At 43.8% G+C, this 15087-nt stretch overlaps 1 protein-coding gene across 1 annotated transcript in view; it reads right to left on the reverse strand.

The window, feature by feature from the left end:
- Positions 1 to 15087, reverse strand: part of LOC122800245 (smoothelin-like) — a gene marked incomplete in the record, with an annotated part of 1328624 nt that overhangs the window by 855279 nt on the left and 458258 nt on the right. The window contains 1 exon segment of the mRNA XM_044069736.1: positions 2944 to 3065. Coding sequence (XP_043925671.1) covers positions 2944 to 3065 — 122 coding nt within the window.

Genomic DNA, 15087 nt, shown 5'->3' on the forward strand with positions numbered 1-15087 from the left:
TAGTGTTGTGAATATCCTTGGTGAATATGGACACTCCTCCACCTTTAGTGTTTCGGTCCTGGTTTTGTGGCTGAAAAGTGTGGTAAGAGTTGTATCCTGGTATTGCAGGGGTGCTCTCTGGAGCCTTGAACCAGGTCTCAGTTACTGCACAGATATCGATGTTGTCCATTTTAGGAGTGCCTCGAGAGAGTGCATTTTGAGGTTTAGACATCTAGCATTGAGTAGCATTACCTTCAGATATTGCATGCTTGCTCCTGTTACGGTAGTGGTTTTGTCCTTTGAACTTTGCCTAAAAAAGGGTTTGACATAGCTTTGCATGTTAGGCAGAGATCACCTTGGAGTAGGCGATATGCTACGGAGTAAAGTCAGAGTTTTTGAGGCTGTCAGCATAGGGTAACTGAGTCCCATAATCCTCTTTATGAGGTATTTTTGTGGCCTTTCTAGATGATGCAGATGCCTTGTAAGGTACATTCCAAATGGGGCATTGTACTCTATAATGGGTCTGATGAGAGCTGAGTAGGGGGGAAAATTACTTTTTTCCAGGATGAGAACCCTTTCATGATGAGGTGTGCTACATAGAAGGATTTCCTGATTACTGTGGTGACGTGAATATCAAAGGAGAGGCTACTGTCCACTAGAGTCCCGAGGTCTCTTATCACGCCTTCGGTGTTAAGTGGGCTGCCGCTTATGTGGTAGTCCATGGGTACAGGGTTTTTAACAAAAAGGACAACAATGCATTTTTTTTGGTGTTCAGCTTAAGGCCATGGCTCTGACACCAGGCATCAGTCTCGGTGAGGCCCTTTTGCAGGATGTCTACATCTGTTGGGGACTCAACTATGACACCCAATTTGCAGTCATCTGAGAACTTTGTCAGCCAGAAGCCCTCTGTGTTGGCCTGTACTTCAGAGAAGTAGATCCAAAACAGGAGGGGACCTAAGACTAAACCCTGTGGTACTCCACTTGTTACAGGTTTGGAGTCGGATTTGAAGTCCGCAATTTTTACAGTATGCATTCTGTCTGTGAGCCAGTTGGCGACCCATCTTCTGACGTACGGATTTATACCCAGCTTGGTGAGTTTATTTATGATGCCGAAAGCATTGGCGAGGTCAAGACAGGCCGTGTGGACTGCTTTACCCCCGTCCACAGATTTGGTGACTGTTTCAAAGAAGTCAACCAGGTTCAGGAGACATGATCTGCCCTTCACAAATCCAACCTGGGTGGGGTCCAGAGTTTGGAGGTTACCAAGATCATTGTTTATGAATTCCATGATAATACGCTCCATAGCCTTGCAGACCAGGCTCGTCAAGCTAATAGGGCGATAGTTCCTGGGGTCCGTGGTGGCTCCCCTTTGTGGAGTGGTACAACTGTTGCTGTGCGCCATTCAGTGGGTACAAAGCCTGTCGAGAGGCTATGACTGAACATGGTGCTTAGGTGGGGGGGCTAGTTCGTTCTGAACTTCATGTAGAACGCAGTCAGGGATAGTGTCCGGTCCCACGGATGCTGTGTTCTTGACTTTTGATAGCACAGCTTTCACCTGTTCAGTTGTGATTGCAGGGACACTGCATTCTTCCGGTATGGATATGGGCCCTTTAGGAGGTGGGGGGTAAAGTTGGCACTGAACCGATCAGCCAAGATGTTGGCGATATCAGTTGGTTCCGTGAATTTTGTGCCATTGTGCTGTAGCTCAGAGCAGATCTGTGTGTTGCCACCGAGATTCTTGACATAGCTGTAAAATGCTTTGTGGTTGTCCCTGGAGTCGGTGGCAATCTTATTTTCATAGTTCGCTTTGGAGGATTTTATGAGAGATCTCAGCTTCTTACTGAGGCTGACCAGGGAGCTCCTCCACTCATGGGATTTTTTTTCTCTTTTGCAACAGTTTCTTTCTTCAGTTGTAGAGTTTATTAATAGCAGAGGACCAACAGATTGATTTCCTTTTTTTAGAAGACTGCGCCTTGGTTCTATTAGGGATGGCACGATCCATGCACCCGTGCAGTTGCATACAGAGTGCTTTTGTATAAGATTCGGCAGTAGTAACTGTATTGTTCATCTGGATGGGTGTTGTGAAGTTGGGCACTTCTGCCTTAAGTAGCACGAAGTTGGCTTTGGAGAAGTTTTTTACTGTGGTTTCCTTAGTGGGGGGTGGAGGGGGATGTGGATATCTAGGGTGATTAGTTTATGGTCAGATCTGACCAATGAGGAGTTGACTTCAGGTGTGGAGCACCTGTCACGCATGTTGGTAAGTACTAGGTAGGGGTGTGGACAAGTTGATCCAGGGCATTGGAGTTTATGAATTCTAGGAAGTGTTGAGGAAAGAAGTTAGTACAAGAATAGTTTTCCCAGTTAACTGGCTAAAATTTCTCTAAATACTAGATTGTCGTATAACTTGCACCTGTTCTTAACCAATATTTTCATATTATTTATAATTTGGTACAATTACTTAAACTATACATGTTTTTTGTATTATTTTTTAAGACTGTAAAATTACTGTTCTTAAAATGTTTTGTAATACTTCAGTGCTTTTGTTTCCTGGCCTCCACTGAAAATGGATTTCTATCCAGACGTGCTTTCCCGGTAATCAAATGTCAGTAGATACATTGGATTTTCCATCATTTGCTAAGTTTCTTTATTTAAATAAGAGCATAACAGGCACTTGGGTTTCCTACAAATCAAACAGTTCCTTTGCTACAAAACAGATAATGGTGTACATTTAAGAATTCTGTCCTTATCTCCTATCTGCTTTAGCCTGCTAAAAGTTTCTCTGGATGCAGAATCGACCAGAGATTTAATCAACAGTAATAAATTAATATCCAGGACAGAGAAGGGTAAATAATACTACAGAGAGACATTACTAAGCAATGCCACAGAAATCTTTATACAGGAAGAGTACAATTTGAGAGTTGTCTGAGTTAAAACTGCAATGTAATAAACCAAATGAATACTCACAGATTTTTGAGGCTGCTTTATGTGGCTGGAGTCAGTCAATTCTGCAGGCTTGTATATCCGGATAGGAGTTACTTTTTCATTCTCAGTTTTTCTAGAAGAACTACCACATTTTCCCAGAACAGCTGAAAAATGAAGGAAACTGCATTAAAAAAAAATAAGGATCAAAGCTTCAAAATGCATCAGAAAATAAGACAAGTTCTCACTACATCAGCTGAGCTGAGTGGGACCATATGCAATAGTGCACTAGATTCACTATTGGGATTTCTTTTTCTGTAGTCCACACCTCATTTTTTTCTTTTTCTTTTTCCACACAATTTAGGAGGCATAGGCCACCTTCTGACAGCTCATGCCATGAGGTAACAAGCTGGATTAAAAGAACGTGCTCACCTCCAGCCCTTGTGTACCATAGGTTCATAGATTAGTACTAGGCTGACTGCTCTTGCGAGCATTTTAAGCCTAGCCAATTATCCCTTGAGAGACTCAAACCCTGAACCTTGTGTTTGTAAGGCAAACACCTTAACCATTAGGCCACCCTCCCAACCCCATTCAGTTTGACTTCCAACAACCAATAAGTCAACTATTTAAACAGTACTGCAAGCAGGGAAGCACAAAAAGAAAGGCAACTTGAAGGAACAGAAAAGGAAGAAAGCAGAACTAACAGCTCAGCAGTACATCAGGTAGAAGAAGAACCAAGAAGCACAAAGTACAAGAAAGCCAGAATACCATTAAGATACCAGAGTCTCCTCAGAGCTGTGAATTTGTATGCACAGGAATGGTAAGAAAAAAGTACAGTTGTGTACACTTACCATAAATGTAGATGTTCGAATGTATTCACTGTTGCAGTCATTACTCTTGGGTTATCCTGCTGGCAGGTTACCCTCAGTCGGCCTGAATTCCAAAGTCTAGGTCCGGCATCAGTTGCTGTCGCCTCTTCCCTGACGTCAGTGCACCAGGGGTATAAAAGATGCAGCCGACGCCATTTTCTTCAGTTTTTCTTGCCCCAGATGTCAGGTGCCCCCAAAAGGGTAGGCTAAAAAAATATGCCAATAAAACATGCATGCACCAAAATATATTATACCTTCATCTACAAGCAAATACACCACACAGGTTGTATAGATTAGACAAGTGCAGATAAGTTCCAGCAAAGAAATGGGGGATGGTGGGAGGGTAACCTGGACTGCAACAGTGAATACACTTGAACATCTACAATTATGGTAAGTGTACACAACTGTACTATGTTCTTCGTGTTTCACTGTTGCAGTCATTACATTTGGGTTGAATCCCAAAGCTATGGTTGGGAGGCTGGAGCTAATATAGCATTAGGAGCAGCTATGAGGCCCTGCAGAACTGCAGTGGCAAAGCCTGCCCTGGATTTAGAGTAGAGTGGTAAATGATAGTGCTTTGTAAAGGTGTGCACTGAACTCCAGGTAGCAGCCTCTAAAATGTCTTTGGTTGGTACTCCACTGAGGAAGGCTGCTGAATTGGCTGCTGCTCTAGTTGAATGTGGCTTAATGCCCTTAGGCACTGGCTTGCCATGTTCTGAATAGCAGAAACGAATGCAGTGGCCTATCCACTTAGAAATGGTCTGCTTTGAGATAGCCTTTGCTTGTATTCCTGTAGCATGCCACTAGTAGTTGCTCCGTCTTTCTGAAAGCTTTGGTTCTGTTTAAGCAGAAGCGTAGTTGTCTGTGTATGTCCAAAGAATGCAGAATTTTCTCCCCCTTATTCTGTGGGTTTGGATAGAAAGTAGGCAGATGAATAGCTTGGTTAAGGGCCACACTGGAGACTACCATAGGCATGAATGTCGGGTTTGTCCTCAGAGAAACCCTGTCTGGATAAAAAATGATAAAAGGTGTCACTGACATGAGTGCCTGTAGCTCTGAGACTCGCCTTGCAGAAGTTATTGCTAGGAGCAGAGCTGTTTTCCAAGATAAAAACTTTATATCAGCTGTAGCGGCTGGCTCAAAAGGAGGCAGGGTGAGTTTTTCCAAGACATTACTGAGGTCCCATGCAGGTATTGGTGATCTCCTTGGAGGTCTTAAGTTTTTGGCTCCTCTGAGGTACTGCCTTAAAGTATGAGAAAAGATTGGTGGCTCTGTATTGTAATGAGCCGAAATGGCAGAGGCATGAATTTTAATTGATGAAAAGGATACGCCTTTGTCCAGCATCTCAGTTAAGTATTGCAAAATCTGAGGAATATATAATAAATAAATAAATAAAAAAAATTATTTTATCTTTTTAAATCATCTGTTTAAATTGCTTTGTTTCTCATGTAATATTTTTATGCCTTTTGTGAACTTGTACAACTTATGGAGCTTTTCTCCCCGGGCCTCTACTGAAAATGGACATATATCCAGTTGGACTAGCCCGGTCAACAAATGTAAAATAAATAAATAAATAATTTGGTACAGCTGTGTCAATTCCTTGTGCCTAGTTCCAAGCACAGAATCTCTTCCATTTTCCAGCGTAAGATTTTCTGGTACTAAGCCTTCTAGCCTCCAAAATGACATCCATCACAGCTTTAGTGAGGAGCGCATTTTCTATGACTACATTATCCACCATGCTGCCAGATTTAAGGTCTTTAGCTGGCTGTAGATGAGGTATTTGAGGCAAAGTCCAAGCCGGGCATTGAGACAAGTTCCGTAGAATTGGATACCAGTACTGGTGGGGCCAGTCTGGGGCAATCAGTATCATTTCTGGTTTCTCTTGTCTGACCTTTAGGAGTACCTTGGGGAGGATAGGCAGTGGAGGAAAGGCATATACTGCTAAGTTTTTCCAGCTGAAAGATAGGACGTCCACTTTCCATGCTTGTCTGTGATAAGTCCTTGTGCAGAATCTTTTTAGTTGGTAGTTGTGAGGAGAGGCAAATAGATCTATCTCTGGGCATCCCCATTTCCTGGTTATCATGCTGAAGACTTATGGATCCAATTTCCACTCATGGGGATCCATGAGGTTTCTGCTTAGTTCGTCTGCCAGAGTATTTATCTTTCCTGGCAGGAATTGTGCCTGCAGATGTACTTGGTAAGTCAATGCTGTGTCCCACAAAGTCATGGCTGGTCTGCAAAGGGGGTAGGAATGAGTGCCTCCCTGCTTGTTTATATACCACATGACCGTGGTGTTGTATGTCTTTATCAGTAGTTGTCCCAGATGAAGTAGGTCCTTGAAGGCTGTCAGGGCATTCTGAACAGCTAGCATCTCTTTTTGATTGATATGTAGATGCATTTGGTTTGCAGACCATGTGCCTTGAATACACCCTTCCTGCCATGTGGGCCCCCCAGGCATAATCTGATGCATCCGTTGTTAATGTTTGCCTGGCTGGGGGTAAAGTGAATGGTTGCCCCTTGTTCTGGTGACAAGCCTTCACCCACCATCGAAACTCCTGTTGCAGGCAGGGCATGAGGGTAATTATTGTTTCCAGACTGTGGCAATGTTGATTCCAAACACTTTTTAGGTAACATTGAAGTTTCCTCATATGCAGTCTCGCATATGGAATTAGTAGAATACAGGATTCCATATAGCCCAAAGCCTGCAGAATTTTTCTTGCAGATAACTGGGCCTTTGTTGCAAACAGGTTGAAATAGGTAGTCAGTTGTCTTTGTTTGTCTGGCGTGCATTAAGCCATCTGGGCAGTTGTATTTAAGCTTGCACTCAGGAATATTATCTCTTGAGAGGGTACTAGTTTTGATTTCTTTTCGTTGGCTGTGTACCCTAGGCCTGTTAGAAATCTCTTTACAAATGCCAGATGCTGTAGTAGAATGTCCTTGTTCTCTGCTTGAATGAAGCAGTCGTCCAAGTAAGGATACATCTGTATTCCTCTTTGTCTGCAGAATGCAATTACTAGTGCCAGGCACTTTGTGAAGACCCTGGGCACAGTAGATAAGCCAAAGGGCAATGCAGAGAATTGGTACTGCATTGAGCCAGCTTTGAATCTGAGGTATCTTCTGAGTGTTTGATTGGGACATGCAGGTATGCCTCTTTTAGGTCTAAAGTCACAAGCCAAGCCTTCTTGCCCAGCATGGGCAGAAGCTGCTGTAGAGTCAACATTTTGAATTTTGGCATATCCATAAATGAGTTTAGAATAGATAGGTCCAGTATTGGTCTCCAGGTCTTGTCCTTTCTTGCGACCAAGAAAAGTCTTGAATAAAATCCTTGTTCCTGCTCTTGCTCTGGTACTTGCTGAATGGCCCTCATGTCCATGAGGGATGAGACTTGCTTTTGTCCCTCTGCCCATTGATGTTTTGGCAGGTCTGGCCAACCGTTTGTCCTTGGCAGGGTATGGAAGTGAAACTTGTTGCCTTGTGACGCTATGTCTAGGGCCAAGTTGTCCTGGGTTATGTGTCAATTTTGAGAAAAAAGTGCTAGTTTTCCCCCTAAAGGTGCTGCCAGAAGATAAGTGCTTGGTGCAGGTAGGGGGAAGTCACTGGGACTGTTTCCTGTATGGCTGTGATTTGTCTTCTCCACTTTTGGAGGTAGAAGCACCCCATTGTTTAGACCTGTACAAACCTTGGAGCTGAGATCTGCCTCTTGGGCGTCTGTATCTGCACCTTTGTGGTCTGTCTGACACTGGAAAGGACCAATGCTTTGTAGGCCAGTGTCTGCTAAATTTAGGTGGCTGTACCTGTAAGAAATCCTTAACTGTTTGCATAGATTTAGCTTTGTCCTCCATTTTCTTTAACACCAAACAAGGTATCATGCTGTAATGGAGCATCTAATAATTTTGCTTTAACATGATCAGGCAGATTTTGTTCCTTTAACCAAGCATGCCTCCTGATTACAGAACCCGTAACAGCGGCCCTGCAGGAGGCCTGCAAAGAATCAAAACCACATTGCAAAGTATGTTTTCCAACTTGTTCAGCTGCATGCAATAAATCCTGCATTTCTTTGTTTTATACACATTCAGAATTTATCAATATTTTCTGTTTAAGCAGTGACATAATATATTGCTGATATTTGAGCATATGAAACTGACAATTCAAAGCTCTTATAGCCAAGGTAGCAGAAATGTAAATCTTTTTTCCCCATCTGTCCAAAGCCCTAGAATCCCTGTCTGAGGGTGTAGGGTTTTTTGCAGCGGAAGCCTTGACCCCTTTGGGACCCTGAGAGATTGTTTCTGGGTCAGCAGCAGGGTTTTTGAAAAGGAATTTATGAGATCAGGAACCCTGTAGTACCTGTCCGGCTTAACAGGAGCTGGAGGTAAGGAGTCAGGGGTCAGACTGGACTCTGATAATACATCATCTACAATGTCTAACACAGGTGAAATAGCTAGGGGCCTGTGTTGTGGTAGTAAAAGGAAGTCTCTGAGCCTTTTCTTAGATTCTGAAAAAATCTTGGCTCTCCCAGTGAAAATGCTCCCTCATGGTATGCAAAGTTTCCCCAAAAGAGTAATCCTCAGGAGAAGAGGCTGAAGGTATAGATTCTTATTTATTTTTTATTTTATTTAACATTTGTTGACCGGGAATGTCCGACTAGGTTCCACAGAGCCTGTTTTCAGATGAGCCCGGGAGAAATACTCCAAATGCATGTCTTTGAAATGTTGGAGGACCCCGGGTACCCCGAAAGAACCCACGCCATGAACACAACAACAAACACACACACTCCCACACAGAACCCCAGCCAAGAATTGAAATTGACCTCTTGCTGTGAGGCGACAATGTTAACCACTGCACCACTGTGCCGCCTCAGAATCCTCATAGGGAGGAAGAGAGTATTCCTGATCAGAAGAGGAATCTGATGAAATGGAAACCTGATCTGAAGATTCATATTCTGTCTCTTGCCTAGGCCTTTTATCAGGTGGGGGATGGGAACCCCTGATCAAAGTAATTAGGTCTTCGGCCATTTTGAGCATCTGTTTTTTGGGCATGGAGGCTTGTCCATGAGGCTGTTGTACTTGTTTCTTTGTCTTTAAAGGTGCTTTAGTCTTTGCCTTTGAAGCTGAAGTCATTTTAATGTATAACTGAGTAGGTCTGAAAACACCCTCAGAAGCCAATGCCTGCTCAGCGGCTCCGGACCCATCTGAGGGAATAGTCTCCGAAGGTCCAATACCTTGAGCTTCCAGCGGCCTAGTCGACTCTACATGTAAGTCGGTAGGGGCCTGTGGGTCTAAAGTAGCGGGCATCAGGGGCTGCGAAGGCGCCTCACTGAGAACTGGCGACTGGCTTAGAAGAAGCTTTGCCATCGGTTTTGGACCTCAGATGCTTATCCTTTTCTTTGCGTTTCTTGTGAATTCCGGTAGTTGGATGGCTATCCGACAACATCGTATAATTAAATCTTCTGCCAAAATGGTGTAATGCAAAATCGTACTGACGCTTAATACTGCGTTGGTTAAATCTAGCACAAAACCGACAACTAGCAACGTCGTGGTCAGGGCCTAGGCAAGGAATACAATAAGAATTTAAGTCCTTATGAGGTATTTGCTTCCCAAAAGAAATACAATTATTAACTTTTTCTGACATCGGTCTGGAGCAAGAAAAAAGTTTCCCCAACGGGGTACTTAGCTTTTGAAGAAGACTTTGGATCTGAAATTCGAACATGAAAATCTCAGGAGTCGGCCGACTGGCACTTGCGAACTGCTTATGCTTCGGGCACCGTGCGGCAAGAAAGACTGAAGAAAATGGCGTCGGCTGCATCTTTTATACCCCTGGCGCACTGACGTCAAGGAAGAGGCGACAGCAACCGACGCCGGACCTAGACTTTGGAATTCAGGCCGACTGAGGGTAGCCTGCCAGCAGGATAACCCAAGTGTAATGACTGCAACAGTGAAACATGAAGAACATGTACAGGTTTCTCCTTTGCAAAGGAATGGATAACATTTTCATAATGAATACTGCCCTGCACATTAAGCAAATAAGCAGCAGCAAATTGCTTTCCCCCCTAAGTAGCAAACAGCTTAAGTGTAATAATGGCTCTCTACAGGAAAACAATATTCAGAAATGAGTCCAGAGTCTGTAGTCCAGGATGAAGCTGGACCAGTGGCTTGGGAAATCCACTGCACTTGTCTGCTTTAAATGTGAGACTGATGCTTCTTGTCTGTGGCACACTTCCAGAGGCACATCACCTCGGCACAGTGGTTAAGACTATGTGCAGCCTTGCTTGTCCAACTGCCACACCACATACAACCTGCAGAATCAAAGCTGAAGAGGTCCTGCAAACAACCTCTCCTTCAAGGCCCTGTGGAACAGGACTACTGCTTGCAACTCCAGCTTGTTGATGAAAAGCTTTCTGTTCAAATGAAACAACATCCTTGCCTGAAGTTCAACCGATGAGAGCTTTTCTCCCCATCAGTGAATTTTTCACTATCACGACTTGTAGCAGTTCTGGCTGAAAGAATGAATGACCCATGTAAATGCTGATGGGAGCTGCCCACAATTCCAAGCCCTAGTAACACAAGTTTGGCACCAGTAGCAGTTCTGCTGCCGCAAACACTTCACTATCCACCTTGATGTCCACATGTTCAGTTACACAAATCACAGTACAAGAATCACTGCAGTCACAATGCCATCACGAAGGCTCAAGAAGGGTCTATGCTTGGACTATCCTATGCATTCTCATTCCCACCTACCAAATTTAAGGACTCCTATAAGTCACTGTACAAGCAAAAATGGCCAGCACTAGTGTGTCAAGCTGTGTAATATAATCTACAAACACAATTCTCTGACATGGCATCAGACTTGGTTTTATCTATTTTATGGCTATTAAGTCAGAAAAACTAGTAACAGGGCTAGGAAATGTGGCCTAACTTATATGTTCAGACCACGGTCTCTAGAGCTTCACTGCAGTTTGCTCATTAGTATTAAAGCTTTACACACATATGTAAAATCTCTGCTTTTTTAATAAAAAAGTTATGAAATATATATATGTATGTGCACATGCGCTATTTTAAATACTCAAGCATTACTACATTCCTCAAAGTTACCATGCATCAAACTGCTTCAACACAAACCCTTGAAAAGAAACCATCTACAACCAACACAAACAGTCCAGGATACAGAAAAAATTACATTGTCTGCATCTTAGGAAAAGCTCTGGTTAAAGTCTACAGGCATAGCATTAAAGAAGTGTGTGTTTCAGCAAACCTAGACCCTGCATATCGCTGTTTTGTCTGTTCTGCCACCAAGCTGATAAATTCCACAGCCTTATCACTCCGTCATACAAACATGATATGCAGAAACAAATCAATGACGACAGTGCTTTTACTTATTTATTTTATCTTTATTTTATTATCTGTGTGCATTTTTTACAGGATAAGGGGAATGTTATGTTCCCTAATCTTTCCTCACCCACTATCCAGGGTCACCGTGGAGTGTATACAGAATTAAGTGCAGAGGGACTTCAAATCCTCCAGCCTACCACGTAAATGGAAAGAAGAAAGTACATCAAAATATCCCCTGAATCAGACTTCAGACAAGCTGCTATATCAATTAGAAACTATTTAGTTATTTAAAATTAATTCACTCATTGGTATTTTGTCCTTGAATGTTTGCCTTTCAAAGAAATTTCTGCTTCTCTCCACTCATAGCTCTACAGTTGTAGGCGTCAACATGTAATTAATGGCCCTTTGGTGCCCTCCTTTGGTGCAAATTGTTAAAGCACTTAAAAGTTGATTCTAAGTGGACGCACAAACATGTATATGAAAAAGGAAATTAGCTAAACATACTGGCCAGTGTTTATATAAAATATCTTACTCATTTGTCACATATACCTAGGTTTCATAAATGTTTTCAAACTTGTGATGCTTTTACTGTGCACAAAGGGGTTCAGACTTACCTGATGTTTACCTTTCTGTGAAGTTTTCTGTTTTACACTGTTACTTTACCCACTTTGGATGTTTAGTCTTGTACTAAAACCACATTCCCTAGGTGCCCCTGCTTCATAAATCTTATAGAGTTTGTTTACAATCTGTTCCATTCATGTAATTATCATCCTAAAGATACATACACCATATTACTAGTCTAATCATCCCACACAAGCTATACACACTTTATAGAACATAATAGAACAATCATTCTAGTATTGCATGGCAGTCCATTCCCAATAAAGGAATCTTTTAGACATTATATCTTATGGAAGTAATGTGAAATACTTAAACTACCAAATTCTCACATCGGACAGTCATAAATCCACCTTAGTCTCTGCAACACCCTCAACAATAATACCACCTTTTCACAATTAGTGGCGCTAATTCTAGGGCCTCTTCATGTACTAAGGTCCATTTACCAAGCACTTTAATAATGACAGCATCAGGATCCAATTCTGATACTTGAAGTACTGGTTACATGAGCAGCACCCAAACACAGTGTCACGTCTGAATCTTAGCTAAAGCTAGAAGATAAAATGTCCCTCTCCACAGACTCACTTTACCAATACTTCCCCAACCAGAACTGAGAGATGCTCACTTTTTACTGAAAAACATAGTCAGTCATACATGTATCCACATTCCTTCAATACCAGAACCATAACCCAAACTGAGTTATTCACATATGCATAAGAGGAGGTCCAAGGTAAACAACACAGCAACTTGCAACCCATTTCTACTGCCATGAGGTTACTGAATACCAATGTAAGCAAAGTCAAATGGAGAAAGTACAGTTGTCTACACTTACCATAAATGTAGATGTTCAAGTGTATTCATTGTTGAGTCATCACATTTAGGTCATTCCTGCCAGGGTAGCACTCGGCCGACCTGAATGCAAGAGACTTAGTATTTATGCATCGGTTGCTGTCACCTGAGGACGGACGTCAGGTTGTCAGTGGTATAAAGGACGGCAGCCGACGCCATTACATCACTTTTTCCTGCCCTAAGCGGTCAGGAGCCCCCAAAGTAGGAGGCCAGGTTCTGGAGGAAGAACCCCACCAGTGGAAAATAAATACCAATATGTCCCTTGTAAGGAAAGGAGAACAACAAGGAAGAATGGTAACAAAAGGAGAAAGAGAAAAAAGGGGGATGGAGGGAGGGAAACCAGGACTGCAACAGTGAAGACACTCAAACATCTACATTTATGGTAAGTGTACAAAACTGAACTATGTTCTTTGTGTTTCACTGTTGCAGTCATCACATTTGGGTAGATTCCCAAAGCTGAGGAAATGGGTGGAGGCAGTCAAGAAAGCCAGGGGGCTGGCTAGGATGCCCTGCAAGACTGCAGAGGCAAACCCTGCCCTGGATTTGGAGAAGAGAGGCAGGTGGTAATGCTTGGTAACAGTGTGAACAGATGTCCAGGTGGCAGCCTCCAGGATGTCCCTGGTGGGGACCCCTCTGAGGAAAGCTGCAGAGGTGGAAGCTGCTCTGGTGGAGTGTGTCCTGACCCCCCTTGGGGGGGAGGTTTGCCATGCTGTTTGTAGCAAAAATGGATGCAGTGTGCAATCCATTTGGAAATGGTTTGCTTGGAGATGGCTTTGCCTTCTGCCCATGAAGCAAAGCTAACCAACAATTGATCAGACTTTCTGAAGGGTTTAGTCCTACCAGATAGCATCTGAACTGTCTATGCACATCTAGAGAGTGCAGAATCCTTTCCCCCTTGTTTTGGGTGTTAGGAAAGAAGGTGGGCAAATGAATGGATTGGTTGAGAGCCACACTGGACACCACATTGGGCATGAAGGATGGATTACTTCTGAGGGATACCCTGTCTGCATGGAAGATGATGAAGGGTTCCACAGCCACGAGTACTTGCAGCTTAGAGGCAGTCTTCCAGGAGAAAAAATTTAACTCTGCAGAAGAAGCTGGTTTGAAAGGAGGCAGGGTGAGCTTTTCCAAGACAAAGTTAAGGTCCCAAGCTGGTGCCCTTCTGGGGGTCTCAAGTTGCTAGCCCCTCTGAGGAACTGTTTAATCAGAGGGTGTGAGAAAAGAGGCTGCTCAGTGGGAAAATGAGCAGAAATAGTAGAGGCATGAATTTTTATAGAGGAGAAAGAGAGACCACTGTGTACTAGGTCAGCTAAGTAATCCAGGATGAGAGGGATTGAGGTCTGTGCCATATTGGACCCCTTAGCCTGGATCCAGGTACAGAACCTTTTCCATTTATCTGCATAAGACTTTCTGGTGCAAGGTCATCTGGCCTCTCGGATAACATCCAGAACCGGTTTACTGAGGATGGCAGCTTGGTCAGGGGTTAGGGAATAAGTCAAGCTGCCAAATTGAGTTTCTGCAATTGGGGATGCATGAATTCCCCTTCCATCTGGGTGAGGTTTGGAATCCAAGGAAGATTCCATGGAGGCAGCGAGGACAGGCTGCACAGCAAGGAGTACCAGTGCTGTCTGGGCCAGTCTGGAGCTACGAGAATGGTCCTTGGGTTTCCTCCCTTATTTTGAGCAGTACCCTGGGGATGAGAGGTAGGGTAGGGAAGGCATAGACCAAGAGGTTTACTCAGGGGAAGGACAGGACATCCACTTTCCAAGCCATGCAGTGATGCTCCCTGGTACAGAATTTGCTGAGCTGATGGTTGGTGTGGGAGGCAAAGAGGTCAAACTCTAGGGTTCCCCATTTCTGAGCTATTAGGAAGAAGGTACTTCTGTTGAGCTGCCACTCGTGTGGGTCCAAGAGCTTTCTGCTTAATTGGACTGCCAGGGAGTTGAGAGAGCCTGGTAGGTATTGTGCTACCAGATGTAGTTGCGTGGAAAAGGATGTGAGACAAAGGGTCATGGCCAGCCTGCACAGCGGGTAGGAGTGAGTCCCTCCCTGCTTGTTGATAAACCACACCACAGTGGTGGTTGTCTGTTTTGATCAGGAGAACCCCTGGAGAGAGAAGGAGTTTGAAAGCAATCAAGGCCTGCTGCACAGCCAACATCTCTTTTTGACTGATGCGCAGGGGTATTTGCTGTGGGCTCTATTGGCCCTGTATGCACCTGCCATCCAGGTGTGCACCCCAAGCATAGTCTGATGCGTCCGTGGTGAGGGTCTGGGCAGCGGGGCATGGGGAGAAGGGCAGTCCCTTGTTATGGGAGCAGGCTGGTGTTCACCAAAGAATTTCCTTCCTCAGGCAAGGAATAATAGGCAGAAGAGTTTCCAGATCTTGAGAGTGTTGACACCAAAGGATCTTTAGGTACCATTTAAGTTTCCTCATATGCAGTCTCACATATGGAATGAGGAGTATGCAAGATGCCATGAACTCCAGAGCTTGCAAGAAGCTGGGGTCTGGTGGCCAGTTCAGAGAAGTA

This window comes from Protopterus annectens, chromosome 4.part0 (genome assembly GCF_019279795.1).
Source record: "Protopterus annectens isolate FY-2018-M chromosome 4.part0, PAN1.0, whole genome shotgun sequence".
Classification (NCBI taxonomy): domain Eukaryota; kingdom Metazoa; phylum Chordata; order Ceratodontiformes; family Protopteridae; genus Protopterus; species Protopterus annectens.